Source organism: Anas acuta, chromosome 7 (genome assembly GCF_963932015.1).
Source record: "Anas acuta chromosome 7, bAnaAcu1.1, whole genome shotgun sequence".
NCBI lineage: Eukaryota > Metazoa > Chordata > Aves > Anseriformes > Anatidae > Anas > Anas acuta.
In genome coordinates, this window is record NC_088985.1 from 14,314,926 (window position 1) to 14,331,810 (window position 16,885).

General features: G+C 37.7%; 1 protein-coding gene across 1 annotated transcript in view; it reads left to right on the forward strand.

The window, feature by feature from the left end:
- Positions 1-16,885, forward strand: part of DLG5 (discs large MAGUK scaffold protein 5) — a 106,641-nt gene that overhangs the window by 43,385 nt on the left and 46,371 nt on the right. Inside the window, 2 exon segments of the mRNA XM_068689380.1 lie at positions 12,226-12,391; positions 16,767-16,885. Coding sequence (XP_068545481.1) covers positions 12,226-12,391; positions 16,767-16,885 — 285 coding nt within the window.

Genomic DNA, 16,885 nt, shown 5'->3' on the forward strand with positions numbered 1-16,885 from the left:
AATATTTTTAATGTGGTCTAATATCAATAGCAAATTTTCTCTGCTTAGTAGCCAACATGTCCTAATAGATGTTTGCAAGTCACTTCAAAGCTGTAGTCAGGTTATTTGGATACTGACTGATCCGTTGAGTGACAAGCCATCATAACTGAAAATGTTTGTGTGCCAGCTCCCTGAAGGCTTGTTAGGACTTCTTGGATGGAATCCCAACAGATAGTGAATTGTTTCAGTGTTTCAGGAATGTTACATGCATCTGCCTTCCACCACTGCTCTCCACCATGTTGGGCAGTGGAAATAAGTTTTTTGCCCATGAAATGAATGCATTGGTATAAAAAGGTAAATAGCTCATAGTTTGGAGACAATACAAGGTTTGAAGTGTATCGTTGGACCATGGATAGGTATGTGCACACATATGCATATAAAAGAATATTTACATTTCTCTACTCACGTATGTGTTCCTTGTATGGCAGAGAGGGGATCTTTTTTTTTTTTTTTTTTTTTCCTGGGTTCAAAACACATTATCATTTAGCATTTAATGAATTTTTGTTTCTGATGTGCCTAGTTTACTGTTTGTCAAGCAAGTTGGAAATTCGACCTTTCAGAGAAAATTAGAACTGTATTATAGATGCTAATTTAGTCCAGGTAAAGAAGCAGAGAGTCTATCTTAGCATCATCAAGTAGGAGAGATGATCCAAACTTTTGTAGTCTTTGGTCTCTCGTTCATAAAACTAAATAGAGAAGAATTATGTCCTTATGCTTCATCTTTTATTTCCAGTCTTAATAATCCTAGCTATTGTTGTAGGCAGTTTCTGCTGCCAGCATTGTCAGTTAAATGATGTTTTTCTGAAATAGTTCCAAGTAAGACAGGATGTTGTGAAATTTAGATGATTCTATCAGTTTTACAGCTATGCTGGTTTTGAGTTAATTTATGGAGCTGATGTATATAGTAAGAAGCATATTTCAGGAAAAAAAAAAAAAAAAGACCTTGATCTAAGGACTAAAATAGTTCTAGGGCAGTTCTTAAAAGACAATTTGACGAAGGTGTGTGTTCAACCTCAGTCAAAGCAAACATGGTGTTAGAATTTGGAAAGGAAGAAGAGGAAAGATGGTTTTATCACTGTAAACCTGTGGTGTGCCTAAGTCTGGGGTTATTTGCGCTTCTGAATCTTTGATTCTAAGAGAACAGGATAGCAAGCACAGAGCAGCAGCACAGCTGCACAGTTGTGGAGCAGCTGTGGGGAAGCTATGTGGGGAACAGCTGGATACTCTGGGTTTCTTTGGTCTGCAAGGGACAATCGTAGACATGTCAGATGCTTGTTAAGTCATCAATGGCTTGAGGAAGGTGAATGGATAATACAAAACTGGATGGGCATCAGCTTAAGCTATCGTGACAAATTCTTCTAACTTGTATTTGAATCAGAGAGCTTCATTCTAGAGGATACTCCAGGTGTTTGCATTTGATGTGGCCTTGACAAACAACTAGACAAGTTCATGAAGGCAAAACCTCTTGCTCAGGTGATTGTCCTGAGCTGACAATTACTAGAGAGAGTAAGAATTCTGGGCAACCTCTTTTTTTTTTTTTTAATTATTCTTCAAGATGTTCCAGAAGCTAGTAGTTTGCTCTGTAAAATTGCAGTATCTATTTTCTCATTAGCATCAGTGCTGGAAGTGGTATAAATGCTCTCCACACACTGTCTGTGACAAGTTTCTGCCTTCTTTGTGCATATTTTATGGCATGAATAGCTTGGAATCCTGATCTCCTGAAAGTGGGAATAGTAACACTAAATGGTGGTCATGTGGTCATGAACTGATGCTAACGGTTGTTAATTCTGATACGTGTATGCAGAAACAGGATTGATCAGCAGATTGCACTTGTTGTGGGATAGGCAAATCTGATAGTAGTGAAATAGAGAAGGAAAATTACTTTTTGTAGATCAATCTATTAGGTCTTTGGCACTACAACAGACTGCAAAGCTTTCTCCTTCGTTTCATGAATGCAGGAGGAAATCCTTGCTGAATGACTTTTTTTTTCTAACGGTACTTGAAAAAAATGTAATAAATGGATAAGCACACGGTTTACGTACCTTTGCTTCACGTTGGCTTAATTCTGTCCATGTCAGATGCTCCATTGCTAGTTTTGTTTTCCTTGTGTAATAGTGTTCATCGTTTTAAAATTCTATTCTTAGTGAGTTAACTGTTTATTTGTTAAGTTTAGTCAGAAAAAAGGCTGGTTACATCTCACAGTTTTGATATTAAAGGGTACAGATTAATATGGGGAAGGCATTCATTGTGCAGTGTAGTGTATCAGTGCATGTCCCTCAAGGTTGTTTTCTCTTGCTTCAGTTTGTGTCTTGAACTCTTTCTCTGTCCTGTTGCATGCTCAGTGGCTGTGTCTGCAGGCTCTCAGCAGCTGGGCAGGCGCTTGGACCCTTCAGGGCAGGACAGGCTGGTGACGTTCATCAGAGAAGCAGCAGTTCCCACAGGAAGACAAGAAAATGACCTCGCCTGTCTCTTCGTATCCCAATGCAGAACTAATTGTGAAAGAGGAAAAATGTCTCTTTGTGGGGCAAAGGTCTTTTGAGGGAGAAAATTAAGCTTTCTGACAGTTAGTTCCAAGATAAGAACAATATAGAACGAGATGCATGAATTGTTAAGATAGAGCTGTATATGCACAAGGTGATTCTTCAAAGCATGTGGGAAGTCCATGCATCTTCGCTGTATGTTTTTCTAGGTTAGAGTCATGATTTTTAAATTTTCAAAGTCATTGTTTTCATTAACGAGCTTTTCTATTACCATAGTAGCCTTAATTATTGTTGTAAACATGGAATGTTGGTACAATAGGAAAGTAAGGGATTTTTGGTAGGTATCGAAGAAATTTTACTAAAAGGGTTTTGATGCGCCTAAGCATAGGTTCCTCGCTACCTTCTTAGCTTTTTAAATAACATGTGAACTTTTTTTTCCCTTTTGTTTTTATGATAAGCCGGATGGCAATAAGTAGTCCCTTCACACTATTACTTCCTTACAATAAACTAAGGTACAGCATGACCTGTTTAATACTGCTATTGCTGGGGTTTTTGTTTGTTTGGAGTGGGGGGAAATAGGATTTTCTTGACAATTATACCACGAAGTAGCAATACGTTTCATGATTAGGTGTTAGGTAGGATTCTTGAAACAGAGCAAGGTTTTCTTTCACTGACCACAGTAACTGTTTCAGTGTTTCATGCACTTTTCACTGGCCCAAAACAGGAAAGCGCACAAATGGATGGGATTTGGAGCCAGATTGTGAAATTCCTCTCCTTCTCGTGTTGCTGCAGGTGTATATTCACAGGGAATTTTTTCATCTTTAGCCTTCAGTAGCTGTTCTAGTCCTGATTTGAGAAGAGAGCAAGGAGTGATGTAGCATGTATAATTACTGATATGACTCACAGAAGAGTGTAGGGCCACTCTATAGCAAGCACTGTGCTGTTATCCCAGCTTTTTTCCCTTCCCCTGCTTAGAGGGGCTTGCAGGGCATGATGGATACAGCAAGAATGAAATCCCAGCCACGCATGGTAGAAGTGGTTGAGTAGAAGCCAGGGTATCAGACCTGGAGAAAGAATTGGCTCTTCATAGATATAGCTGCCTTTTTGTCTGTTTAGTCTGTACATAAATACAGTACAGAGTGACAGGCTGTTGTACTCTACAATTTTTTCTTGTGTTTCTTCCTTATCATTCAAAATTTGTTTAGATAACAGTATTTTATTTGTTCCCTTAGATTTCCTTCCTTTTCTTTCCCCTGTATTAATAATGTTCATGCTGTGCATGGGAACTAGCGTTGGTAGCACTTGGGGGTGCGGGGGGGGCGTGTCGCTATTAATTCCCAAAAGAGTTATGATATAAACTGCTGTAATCCCTGCATCCCACCATTGTGCTTTGGCCCCACCTTTTTCCCTGCAAAGGAATAAATCCTCATTAAATTGTCATGCTCTCTTTGTATTTCCTTTCTCTTTGCTCTCTGTTAGTCACAAAGATTTTTGTGTGTAAATAGAAGCATCCTTCATCTGCCCACTCCCTGTGCCCAGCAGACTCTCTGAATGGAGCTACAATCCTGCATCTCTGACATCAGAATAATTATTTATGGAGATGGAGTGCCTGGCGTGCCAGGAACGGAACAACAGTGTTAACTTTAGGAATTGGATAGAGCCCAGTAACAGAGCTGTATGTGACAGTCACTGGCCCATCTCCCACTTGACCAGTAATGGTAATGGAGAGGGAAAGCGCACAGAATAAAGAAACCTTTTGTTTGGTTGTTTTTTTTGTTTTATAATGTGCCAGTTTGTATAGTGCACTCAGACATTTGACTTGTATAATTTTGAAGATAAATGTTCAGCAAGCATTGAACTGAACTTGTATGACACAGTCTTGGACAACCAGTGCCAGGCAGCCCTGCTTGAGCAGGGAGGTTGGACCAGATGTCCTCCTCCAGAGCTCCTTTCCAACCTCAGCTGTTCCGTGAACTATTCTAAGTTTGTGTGTCAGAGGTGATTTGTAGGGTATGCTGAAGTCAGCTCTAGTGCCAGTGTGCCAGACTGGCGCAAGGGACCGTTCCTGTTGATGTTCAGGAGTAGATGACGTAGGCAAAATGGTGCAAGTATTCAGGAGATGTGCATTTTGGATTTCTGTTTGTTTTTTTTTTTTCCAAAGAGTAGTATAGTTTTAAGTTCCTAGTGTCAGGTTAATCTCAGTCTCAGTTTCTTGCTGTACAGCATGTATTCTGTACAGTATCAGCTACCACACTGTATAGCATTGTCTGAAACCTCCATAAATGTAACATTACAGAGAGAGAGATGCTAATTACTGAGTCACTTAATTCCAGCTACTTAGGAGGAACCGAGTGATAGTTCCTCTGAGTATTAAGTTACTGGGAATTTATGTGAATACCATATGTACAATGTATCTTGAGTTCTTTACCTTACCTTGATATACTCAAACTGAATAAACAGTCCAGACTAGAAGTGTTGTATTTTTGAAGTATGCTCTTAAAATATGTGAAGTTATTTTTACTCTTGCTGTATTCCAGCAGATTTTTTTTTGGACCTGTAAGGAAGGTTGGAAGGCTTGTTCTGACTCATTTCCTGTAGATGATGTAACATCAGCCCAAGGCCACCCTGCTTATACTTCAGCATGAAATTGTCAAATTTGTTTGCTACAGGAGGTAGTAACACAATGTCTTAATAAGTTTCTGTGCCTATATGGATTATCTACCTGACTTCCCATCTTTTTTTTCTTATTTTTTTATTTTACGGGCTCCTTTGTCCCTTTTTATGGTAGGCAGGTAAGCCATTGCTCTGACTTGCGTTCTTTGAAAAAAAAAAGTCTCTATGAATTTATTTAGTCTATGCTACAAGAGTTTTGAAACCCAGTGTCCAGTAATACGCTGTTGACCTAAGCAATGTTTTGCCGTGACAGGATTATAGTTTCTGGAATCAAGCCATTATTTAAATATCCCAGTAACGTAATATAACTTCGAAGTTTTCTTTTAATGCTTTCCAAAAAAAGTGATTCTTCGTCCCCGCCTTGCTGCACAGTGTCCTTATTTAATCTTTATTTTTTTTGAGAAACATGTAAAGAAAAACAAGCAGTTACATTTGGGGGTCAGGCAATAGCTCTGAGGACATTCTGCTTCGTTATGCTTTTTTATGATGCATTTTGAATAGAATGGCATTACATTCTTTTTCATTTTTCAAAACTATACCAAGATATTAATGAGTGAATTTCCAGAATGGAACAGGCTCTCCATCTGCATTTCTATAATTTCCTTATTTCCATATCTAAATCTGAGTTGTTGTGATTGCAGCTGTCAATCTTGTATTCCCTGTACTCTTCATCATGTATTCAAGCCTCTGTCTTGCAGCTGAAACCATGCTATTATTCCAGCTGTTCAGTTCTTTGCAACTGGTATCACTCTTTTAGTCCTAAGTGTTTTTTTTCTTACCCTGTTAGTATCACTGTGCTGCCTTTTACTAGGTGAATTTCCATTCCCGTCTGTAACAAACGCCATCATCGGCACTATCGTTTTATGACTTTCTCTTGTAGTCATCAGGTTCCATATGTCTATCCCCACTGATCTCTTCCAAATTTGACTTGAACCAACAGTGTTTCCTTGCTTAACACTTTGTTAGCTTATCAGCCTGACAGGCTATTTACAGGTAGTTTTTCACTAATTGCAATTCAAGTGCTTAATCTGAGGCCCTTAATTCTTACTCCAAAGCAAACATTACACCCCTCCCATCTGATAATAATTCCTTCCCAACAAAGCGTAGTCTTTCTTTCACCGTTTCACCTTGGCCATTTTGACAGCTGTCTCTTTATATTGATATTGTTTCTATTTATTGCCTCACACTTTGTACAGCTGTGCATAACAAAGTAATTGTTTTCAGTATTCATAGAAAGTGTTCAATTACAGGTGTGGTTTATGATACTCCTACAAAGATAAACTCTATTTCATTGCTGGAAAATGTCATTTCCCTTCCCTTTGCTTCCCCTCCTTGGCAGTCAGCCTGTAGATCTCTTTTTTGTTGATGTTTTCGGGTTTTGTGCTAATGCAAACACAACCTTTACATTTGATAAAGACACCTGGACAGTTGTCACTTGTTCCTTTGTCAGCATGTGCTAATACAACACCTGCTGAAGAGTCACAAATGATGCAGAAAACTTAAGAATGCTTCCAGTACACCACATCAGGATCCTTTTGGGCATCCCAGACTTCAACCTTCTACCTCCATCCCAGTCATACTCTCTATTCAGAAGTCATTTTTTCTTGTGTGTAAAGTTTGACCTCAACAGTTGAGGCAAACTGCTTTTTATAGATTTAAATCCTATGTAATTTGCTTTTCCTTTGATCTGAGTAGTACATGTTGAGTTTACTGGAAGCATGGCTTATGAAATAACCACTCTCTTACACAAACTTAGAGTAACTTCACTCTCCTTTGATTTTCCTCTGTTTGGTTCATGAATCATACAGGTTATCCTTAATCTCTTTGCCTGATTTTCAATGTGTTTACGAATAAGCACCTTCTCTTAAGTACTAAGTACTTTGAACAGCTTCATTGTATTCTCGCTGACTTATGGCATCCATTTCCTTGTAGCTATGGGTTAAAATGTAGTCATGCAGTGTTCTTTCAACTTCTGTCACTTCAGAAGTACTCAAGAATTGTTCAGTGGATGTGATGCTCTTTTTTAAAACTAGTAAAAACAAAAAAAAAGTTAACTTTGCTGATATGTAGTCTTGGGAGAGGAAGGATTTATTTTTATTTTTATTATTTTACATTGCCTGTAATAAATCAGTTTGAATTACTTCTTGGTCTCTTAAGGATTCTGCTTGAAAACCTGTAATTAGTATCTGACCACTTCATGCCATTTCACTTGCTGCAGTATCTTCTTAATGCTTGGCAGCTGACTGATGGAATTCCTGAAGATTTCATCTGTAATGATTTGAATGGGAATACAGCATGTGTGAATACCCATCTCCTGCACTCCAGACAGCACGTCTGGAACACGGTGTCTTTACTACTCCCTGAGGCCCTTTATCAGTCTGTGCATTCAGGAAATCCTTTTGGTGTCAGCAATTTTCTTTGAGGACTGTAAAACAGTATGGTGGAACGATGCTCAGAACTCCCCTCAGGAAAAACCTCGAAGGGGTGAGTATTGGCAGGTCTCAGCCTTTTGGTCGGGGTGCAGTAGTTGACCCTAGCAGTTGCCCTGCTCAGGTTTGCATGGGGTTCTTGAGCCCAAGTTATGCTTTTGCTGTGTGGTTGTAAGCCTTACAAAGGGTTTGATCTTTCCCACAAGGGAGCTCTTAGCTGCTCTACTCCAGAAGCTTCAGCTGTATTTTCATGGTCATGGTACAGGTTTACAGATTCTATTCTCTGTTGTATTTTACTGAAGAAAAGTTCTGCAGGGAATTTTTGAACTGACATACCTGGTATTTTTTCTCCTTCCTTGTAATTACTGGGTATTAGATTGGGATTATCATTCATGTTGATCTTTCCAGAACCACTGCTCAGTGGTTCACTGCTTCAGATTCTTAAGTCTTAAGTTTATCTAAGCTGAAGTTTGTTTCATATTCTGGACAGTTGATTTAGCTTGTTATATTCTGTATTAAAGCAAATACTGAAGTGTTTTATGTTCTTGTTCTTGCACGTTACATGATCTTTGCTGCTTTCATAACCTGTTAAATTTTCTGTCTGTCAGATGAAACTCTTTCCACTGTTCAGTATTGTGCTTTTCAGTTTCCCTTCCTCCATGCATTGTTGCTTGTTTTCATTAAAGTTTTATTTCACTTGCAAGGCAGTTCTGATCCGTTATTTCAAGACCACTTCAAAAGATACACATGAGGAAATATATCTAAATGATAGCTTTTGTTATGTAATCCTATTCTAGTCCTTGTAAATTACTGAGAGCAAGTCAATATTTTAGCTGGTATTTTCCTACACCTGGCGTAGGTCTTCCTGAGCTTAGGGAGAAACCCTATTGGTCATACTTTGCAACACATCTTTTGTCTTGTTTTGCAAAATCTTTTAGTTTTATTAACATGTTCTTTCATGATTTACAAGGCCATAGAGAAACGATATTCTGACTATCCATGTTGTTTTTTTTCGGAATGAAAGCAGTGAGAAAGGCTCAGGTGTACCATGACTAGTCTGATTGCCTGCAAGCAAGAATTAGCACAAATTTGTAAGATGACATGAAAAAGTCCAAGTAAAATTTGAAGCATTATGTTAGCTTATGATAGATTGCCTTTTGAATTGGTTAACACTCATACAAGTGTATTCTCGGAGTAAATTAATGACTTTATCATAACTTAAAATATATTCACAGTATTTCTTAAAAACAAAGCAAACAAACTTAGTTGTTCATGCATTGGTACTCATTTTCCTACCTCAACATGCTCTTGTTTCAGTGTTACGCATCTTGGTCAGTTAAAAAAAAAGCACAACAGTCATATTTCTCTTCATGTTGTGTGTTTCAAAGAGTGCACTGCCCCACACCAAAATAATGGGGGTGACATGAAAATGAAGTTAACAGTGCTGTGGTTTCTGTATGGTTGTATTATCTCTTCAGTCATTGATGATTAGGAAAATCATCAATAATTTTATTTGGTATGTACCATGTTAATGGATCTTTATGATTTCTGTGAAGTCAGGTGTTTGAACTACAGTTAGGGAAGATACAATTGCTTCAGATTGAAATTTATGTATGTATGTATTTATTTATTTATTTATTTTTCAATGCAGCATATGTTGGGAAACCTGCTTTAGATTAAGTACATGTGTACTCAGGACTTATTGCATATACTGCATTGGAGTCAAAACTTATTTCGTCCGTAACGCACACCCAGCGTAGGGCTGTTTCAGGTGTTAGTGGAGCACAGCTTACCTGGAGGCTGGCCAGCAAAGTGGCTTGCATACTGTTGTGTTCTCAGTGCCAAAGTGGACCTAACATCAGAAATGAGTTTTGAGGCTTACTGAAGCAGATGAATGAGTTGTACTTGGCAAGACACACAGTAAATCCTTTTTAACAAATGCAGGTTATCTGAGAAAGCAGGTAAGTTACTGTAAGGTGGCATCATTTGGATAATGGAAATTTAGCCTTTAGGCTTGTACATTTTAAGACCAGTTTGTCTAGTTAAAGAGCAGAAAGGAAGTACTGTTGCGTAAAATATGCAGTCAGATGGAAAAAGAATACAAAGCTGGAAGCACAGGTCGCTTTCCTTACACTGCATCAGGATGTCAGATGCAATAAAGGGCTTTTAGCATCTAGCTATAAAAGCCCTTTTGAAGGAAATGAAGAGTATTGAGTTTTTCTGATGAAAGAGAAGCTTACTGAAGCTTTTTGGAGTGTCCGCAAATTTAACATTGTTAGACGTTTTGTACAACTATTGAAAATGTAAGGTTGTGATTAAATTGAGCAATGATATTCTTTTTGGACTTCTTCTAAGTTTACGAAGGAGAATATATGAATTGCATTGATCTGAATTTTTATAGCACTTACATGTAAATCTTGGCTGGTATTAAACATTGACAATATCATCATTGAGTTTGACATGCAGGTATTTGTTGATGTGCATGTAAAAAGGGACGAGTCAATGAAAAAACAATTTCTGGTACTAAGGTTAATGGTTTCACATTAGTCAAGAAAGCTTCTTTCCTAAGGCTAGCTAGCTTGTCTTTATGTAAAGCAGCCTTGCCTTGCTTGGCATAGCTTTGGGACTGAATTTGCCCAAGACCATGCAGCCTGTCAGTACTTGAATTAGAGTGTGTTTGTCTACCTTTTCACTTCTTTATGAAATGATCCTGCTCATGTCCAAACGGTTCCAAGTTAATATGCATTTTGACTTTTGCATTTGTTTTTTTCCCTATTTACTCCTTACATCATGAACCTAGGATAGTGCATGTTTATTATTTTTGGTTTCTGCATAATCTTTCCTTAAAAACTATGTAGAATGATTTCTGTTTTAGAAAATCAAAATAGTAAAAAGAAAGGAGATGTGTGTTTCAAGTGTGAGATCCTTGGCCCTCACAGAAGAAGGGTCTCCTGGGTGGAGGAGGGGACTATAGAATAGTGAGAGAAAAACTCAAATGCAGCTTCCATTTAGAATTCTTTATAGCAATGTAAATCTCTGTCTTTGTGTCTTTCTACCGAAGACAGGTTGTTCCTGCAGTTCTTTATTTCTTCATTTGCTATTAAATTGTTTGCATGCACTGTTTTGCAATAGCTAAAATTAAAAATTAAAATTAATATTAATTAGTTTATATAATTTTATATAATTATTAATTAAAACTAAAATTAAAATTAAATCTATGCTCCCAAATTGTCTTCACAGAATTATAGGAGCTGCTGAAGGGGGTAAGAACAAGGATCCTTATGCTGTATGTATGGTAGTCATAACCCTAAAGTTACTTTGGTGTGGAAACTTAAGCACAGGTAGTTCTACTTAAAAATTGGAGGGAGTTCTTGCATTCTGTAATACCTTCTTGAATTGCGTTTAGAGGAAGAAAATGAATAATAATAATAATAAAAAAGTCAATCCTTGCAACTCATTAGCACTTGATCAGATGAAGTAACTGAAATTCTTTATCTTTCAAAAGACAGATCAGTGATCATCATTTTACAAATGGATCTTTTGTTGTTTCATTAAAAAAAAAATGGCACTATCAGGGCATATCTTAGAAAGCTAATGCCAAGTAGTTCTAGAACTTCTTTTGGGTAGAATACAGTAAATTCTGGTATACATCAGGACTTTAACTTTCACATTTGTAACCTATATCTTTGCTGTCATGTGTGTATGATTAAAATGGGTAGAAATAAAATTAGAGTAGAATTAATTGTCAGCATGTTGTGAAACATAATATATCAGACTATCATCTCTTAGGTGGAAGACCTCTTTGTATTGATATCTGAGGTATCTGAGAAGACAGTAGACATCATTCATTGCTCATCTCTGATATTTAGAAAACAGAATAAGATCGCACCAAACTCTTTAATGTATGACTGCCCCTTAGAGGAAATTTGATGTGCTGCCCAGTTGCAATTATTGTAATGTATTCATTTTAACTGGTGTTAATATGAAGCCTATCTCTCATAATGTGCTGGCAAGTCAAATCTGTATGAACTGGACTAATAAGTTGTGACATATGAAAAGATAAGTTATCTTTAAAAAAAAAAGAAGCGGTAGCACATAGAATAGTGTGTCTGTGAGGCTAAAGGAGCAGCTGCTACTGTGCTGTAGCAGTTTCTCAGTTGTTGGGTTATGTTGGTATATTTTTTTTCTATATGATTTTTTTTTTTTAAAGCATGGAACATGTCTCTTCTCTCTAAGTAACCTTGCATCTGTGAGTTCTTTGTCACTGTTGTAGTTTTCGAGGTCTTTGCAATTGTGACTGCTAGTTACTTGTCCTCTCTTTGGTAACTTGTAAGTATGGGGGAAGCAAGGGGCCTATTAGTGCAAAATTAACTTGTAACATGGATAGAGTTTTTCCAATAATGTAAAGTCTGACTGAATTGAGTTGTTCTTCTACCAACTTGCTGATGAAAACTCCCACGACTTACTTTGGTTTTGAATGGGATTCTGCAACCAAAAGTATGTGATTTTTTTATTGTTGTTGTTGTTAGCACTGACATCTTTGGTGAAGTTGTATTGTTCTTTTGAGGGGTTTTCTAACTGTCAGTTATTTGTCTTTTGGTCAGGTACAACTGGTAAAGCGTCATCTCCACCACCTGTAACAGACACAAGACAGATGAGTGAGAAGCTGGAGACAATACTATTTCAGCTCCGTCAGGTAACTCGAGAGAGGGATGAGCTGCGCAAGCGACTTGCACTTTCATCTCCTGGATCAACTTTTGATGACTGCAGGTAAAAATAAACATAAAACAAATGTACATTTGAATTCAGTCTTCAGGAATATTTTCAAGTGTCTTGTCTCCTGCTTGCTTGAAAAGCAGCAATAATATTGCAGTGCATTTATGTTGCCTGTGAGGTACCTGCTTTGTGGTGATGTATATGTAGGTGACCATATCCAGGTTTCAGAGCTGCGTGTTGGATGCCTTCTCCTGCTTTTTATAGCAGTTTTACTGTGGGATTGAGGGGAATAGGGCTCAACTCCTTCTCAAGAAAAGCAAGCAAGTTGTTGAGGATTCCTAGGTTATGTTATGGAAAGAGGTGGAAGACTGTGTGTCTGAAGTGTTCGCAGTTTTGAAGTGGTGATTAATTGAGCATTTCATCCATAGGAGAGGAGGTCTTGAGGTTTGAACCAGTGAACTGATGTTGAGAGAATGTTTTATCATTCATTCCTTAGCTAACCATCTTAGGCTCCCTAGGCCGATGTGGTTGCAAGAGATACTGTAGGGCTTGAGGACCTTTGTGTTCTGTCAGAGGGTCTCAAACAAGTTTCAGGGATGGGAGAGGAAAAGGTCAAATGTTAACATCTTCTGCTGAGGTTTGTGTTACTTTTAGCTCACACCAAGTACCTTATTTGAAGTCAGTAGAGCTTAGGCATTGAGGATTTTACAGCTTAGAATATTGTTCTCTATAATCCCAGCTACTATTAATAAAGTTCTGATGAGCTGTCCTCTAGACTGTCCCAGTTTTCTCTTTTTTGGCTGTCAAATCAATTTTCTGCCAATGTAGGGTTTGTATGTTGTGGAAAATATAAATATTTACAGCTTAAACAAATCTCATGAAAATAAACATTGTGTTTGTGCAGTGCTTGGACAGTTTGTTAGATGGAGGATGCTACTTCCCCCCTAAAAATTAATTATCTGATGGGGTCGAAATAAATGAAGTTGATTAGATGACTTACTGTTTTCCTTTAGTAAAAAAGGAAATTACTGCTCTCATCTAAATATACATCTACGGTTTGTGAAAATGTGCTGGTATTTTCACTATGTTCCACATTCTTTCTTCATATAAAATTAATCGTCAACCTTCCAGGAGTCAAAGCCCAGATATTGCCAGCTACCACCCTGAATTGACAAGTCTGAAAGACCACTGTTTAGGTGGTCACTCTGACAATCCGAAAGGCTTTGGCTTTCCTGTCTACATGTACTCCTTGAAAAATCACTGAACCAAATGCAGGTGGTGTAGAGACAAATCCTGACACATCATGGTGGTGTGCTTAGAAATGGTTTCAGCTTGCAACACGTTCATAGGCTGGGCTGGGCTGGATGTGAAGGCTGGCAGTTGCAAAGTTGAGAGCTGTTTTCAAAAACTGGTGTTGACTAAGTCCAGAGCAATGGAAGAGGAGCTGCAGAAGTGGATTGTGATGAGCTGAATCAGATTAGCACGTGTCACTCTGCTGGACAGGAGTAGGATTGCTCATGCTGTGCTCGAGTCACTTGACAGTGACTATACGCACGCACATGTTGCGGTGATTAAGCAAAAATTTAACTAAACTATTTAGTGTGATCAAGGTGAGCTTTATATACTTATATTTGATGTTAGTAATTGTAGTATTTCCCTTAGAGAACCGCAATACAGAGAAAACACCTAAAAACTGCTTTTGAACAAAGGACTGGTTTATGTGCAGTCTGTAATTGTTGTTCATGGACCTGATATTGTAAATGAAAATGTTTTAAAGTTGTTGGTCAAGTATTGCCCATAGGAAGGTTGGAACTGCTCTTGGCATTAGCTTTTACATCCTAATCAAATATATCTAAACGTCAATCTTGATGTGGCCCTCATTTAGAATCAGGGTGATTCCCTTGGGATGCAGAGGATTTTTAGAATTGTTATGTGAATATCAGAACAACAGCTGGAACTCTGACAATAGCATTTTATTTTTTTTTGTATAATTTGTATCTTGTTTGAACTAATGCTTTCAAAGCAATAACTGATGCTTCTCCTTTATTGAAATCATAATATTTTGTATGCTCTGGTGCAATTTAGCATTATACTGTGGTGGTCTTATTTAAATGAGATTCGATCACTGTGTGGTTTTGAGTGGATTGCTTTATTTTAAGAGTTAGTTTTTTGACTTCTGACCAATGTTTAGTTTCATATCCATATTCTTGCTGATTAATAAGCCCTTGAAACAGTAGTGCAGGACATAACTGCCTTGGCAGTGCAGGTGTTCTGTTACATGTAGATGAGCTAGACTGCAGGAGGTTACTGGTGGCATTGTTGTTTGTTTCTCATTGTATAGGTAGGCTAACTTTTGTATTTACCATGTTATCTTTTTATCTAGGATTTCTGTTTAGAATTATGCTTCAGCAATATATGAAATACAGATGTGATTGATGTTAGATATGTTTAAGTTCTCACCATAGCTTTGAGGCTGACTTAAGTTACATTTTAGGAAAAAAAATGCACAAATATTTTGCAGGAATGTGTGTTTATGATTACAAGCTTAATATGAGCAAGTGTTAATGGAACTCAAGCTTAAAGATTCAGCTGAACTAAACCATGCTTCAATTAATATTCTCATTTTAACGACTGGGGGACAGATGATGTCTACCTACAATGATTTCACCCTAGAGACTAATTTAAATCAATACTTGTGGTTTTAGTGATTTTGTCAAGGGTGTGAACATCTCAGGTAGTTTTACTTACACTAATTGGGGTTGTATTTTCAAAGAGAAATTAACACTGCAATAGTTATGGTAACATGTCTGTAATGCTGTATGAATGAAGTATTTTTTTTTACACCCATAAATAGTGAAGTAAAAACAAACAGAAAAACATCCAAACAAACACTGAAAAGACATCCCTGAAGATCTGACTTTGTGTTACTTTATACAAATTTGACTTTTACTTCTTGTTACAGTATGTCATTTGAGGAAGGGATTTTTTTTTTTCCTTTGCCTTTGTTTTCCCCAGAAACACTTGTTCAGGGAGTAGGGAGAAAAAGAGGAATTAAAATGAAAGACCGTACTACTCTGCAACCTAAACACAACTAGGTTGCGAAAATGCACCTTTAGATCTCGCACACATTCCCTGAGCATCTGTGAATCAGATGTGACTGCTATTTATTTTTCTGTTACTGTCAGCACTGCAGCCATGCAAAAACATTTTATTTCAATTCAGATGCCAGCTGAATTTCTGTTCCAGAATCCATGCTGCTGTTCTTATATGAAGCGAAGAGGATTGTGATTACTTCTCAGACAGAGCTTACAGTGAAGCCGTTTGGGGGAGAGAATGGTAGCAAGGAAAGGGAGAAAGGGTGATCTGTGCAGCAGTGGAGCAAATGTGATAGGGGAATAAGCAGTCAAATTAGACATCAATTAATATCTTTCTTTTCTTGTTGTTTGTTAGAGGCATGAGATCTGGGAGATGCCATAGAGACAGCTGTTAGTAGCTTCATTTTGAAAGTAGAAAATTCATTGGTGAAAAAATTTGAGACTGCAGAGGAAGAACATAGTTCAGTGTAGTGTGTCTTGAAGAGTTTAGTGCTCCAGAAGAAGGTGGTATAATTCTGGTAATTTAGTTTTCAAAAAGATTTGTAATATTCTAATATAAATAGAAGTGTTACATACAGTGGATACACATTGTAGACGTAATCTATGTTGGTCAATTGCCAGACAAAATTAGTTATTTTGGAAAGCTTCTCGTCTCCCAGTCACCATGATATACTTAAATAAATAAAACAAAATATCATTTGATGGACTTTTGCTTTCATGTTGTTCAGCTTACTGTAAATGGTCTAACTAGTCTCATCAAACTTTGCTGGCACAGATGCATGTATTTGGTGTCCTGTTGAGATTCTACGTCTCAAAACTAACCCTAGCTGTGGTTTTCCTAGGGACCTGTAGATAAGGTCCTCCAGCTGTTTCCAGGATGATGAGTTTTCCCTAGTACACGTTTCCATGCCACCCCCACTTGACTTTGCGAGCCTCTTTTCATCCCCACTCACACTGCAGCTCTGTGCTTTTTCTTTGAAAGTCTGGGCATGATAATGTAGGGAAGTGGTGTTTGTTCTGTGGCTGAGTTGTCAAGTGACAGTTCTGGACTATGATAATACTGCTGCTCCAAAGAAAGGAATGTGGACTCACAGTACAGTTTTCATTTGATTTAGCATTGGACAACTGGCTCGTTATTAAATGGTATATCTCAGTACAACACTGGTACAGGTTTATCTTCGTTTGTGGTTGCATCTTGATGTGAAGCCATCACTATTTGATTTGAAGTACAATATGGCCTAAGTATAGTCTGTATATATCCGAAGCTGTGTGACAGCATTTATTGGATTTTATTCTAAGCTGTTATTTGACTTAATATTCTTTTTCTGCGCTAGGCCTAGTCCAAAACCTAATCATGACTATGAAAGACTGAAGATTCAGTGCATGAAGGCCATGTCAGACCTTCAGTCTCTGCAGAATCAACATACCAAGACACTAAAAAGGTGTGAAGAAG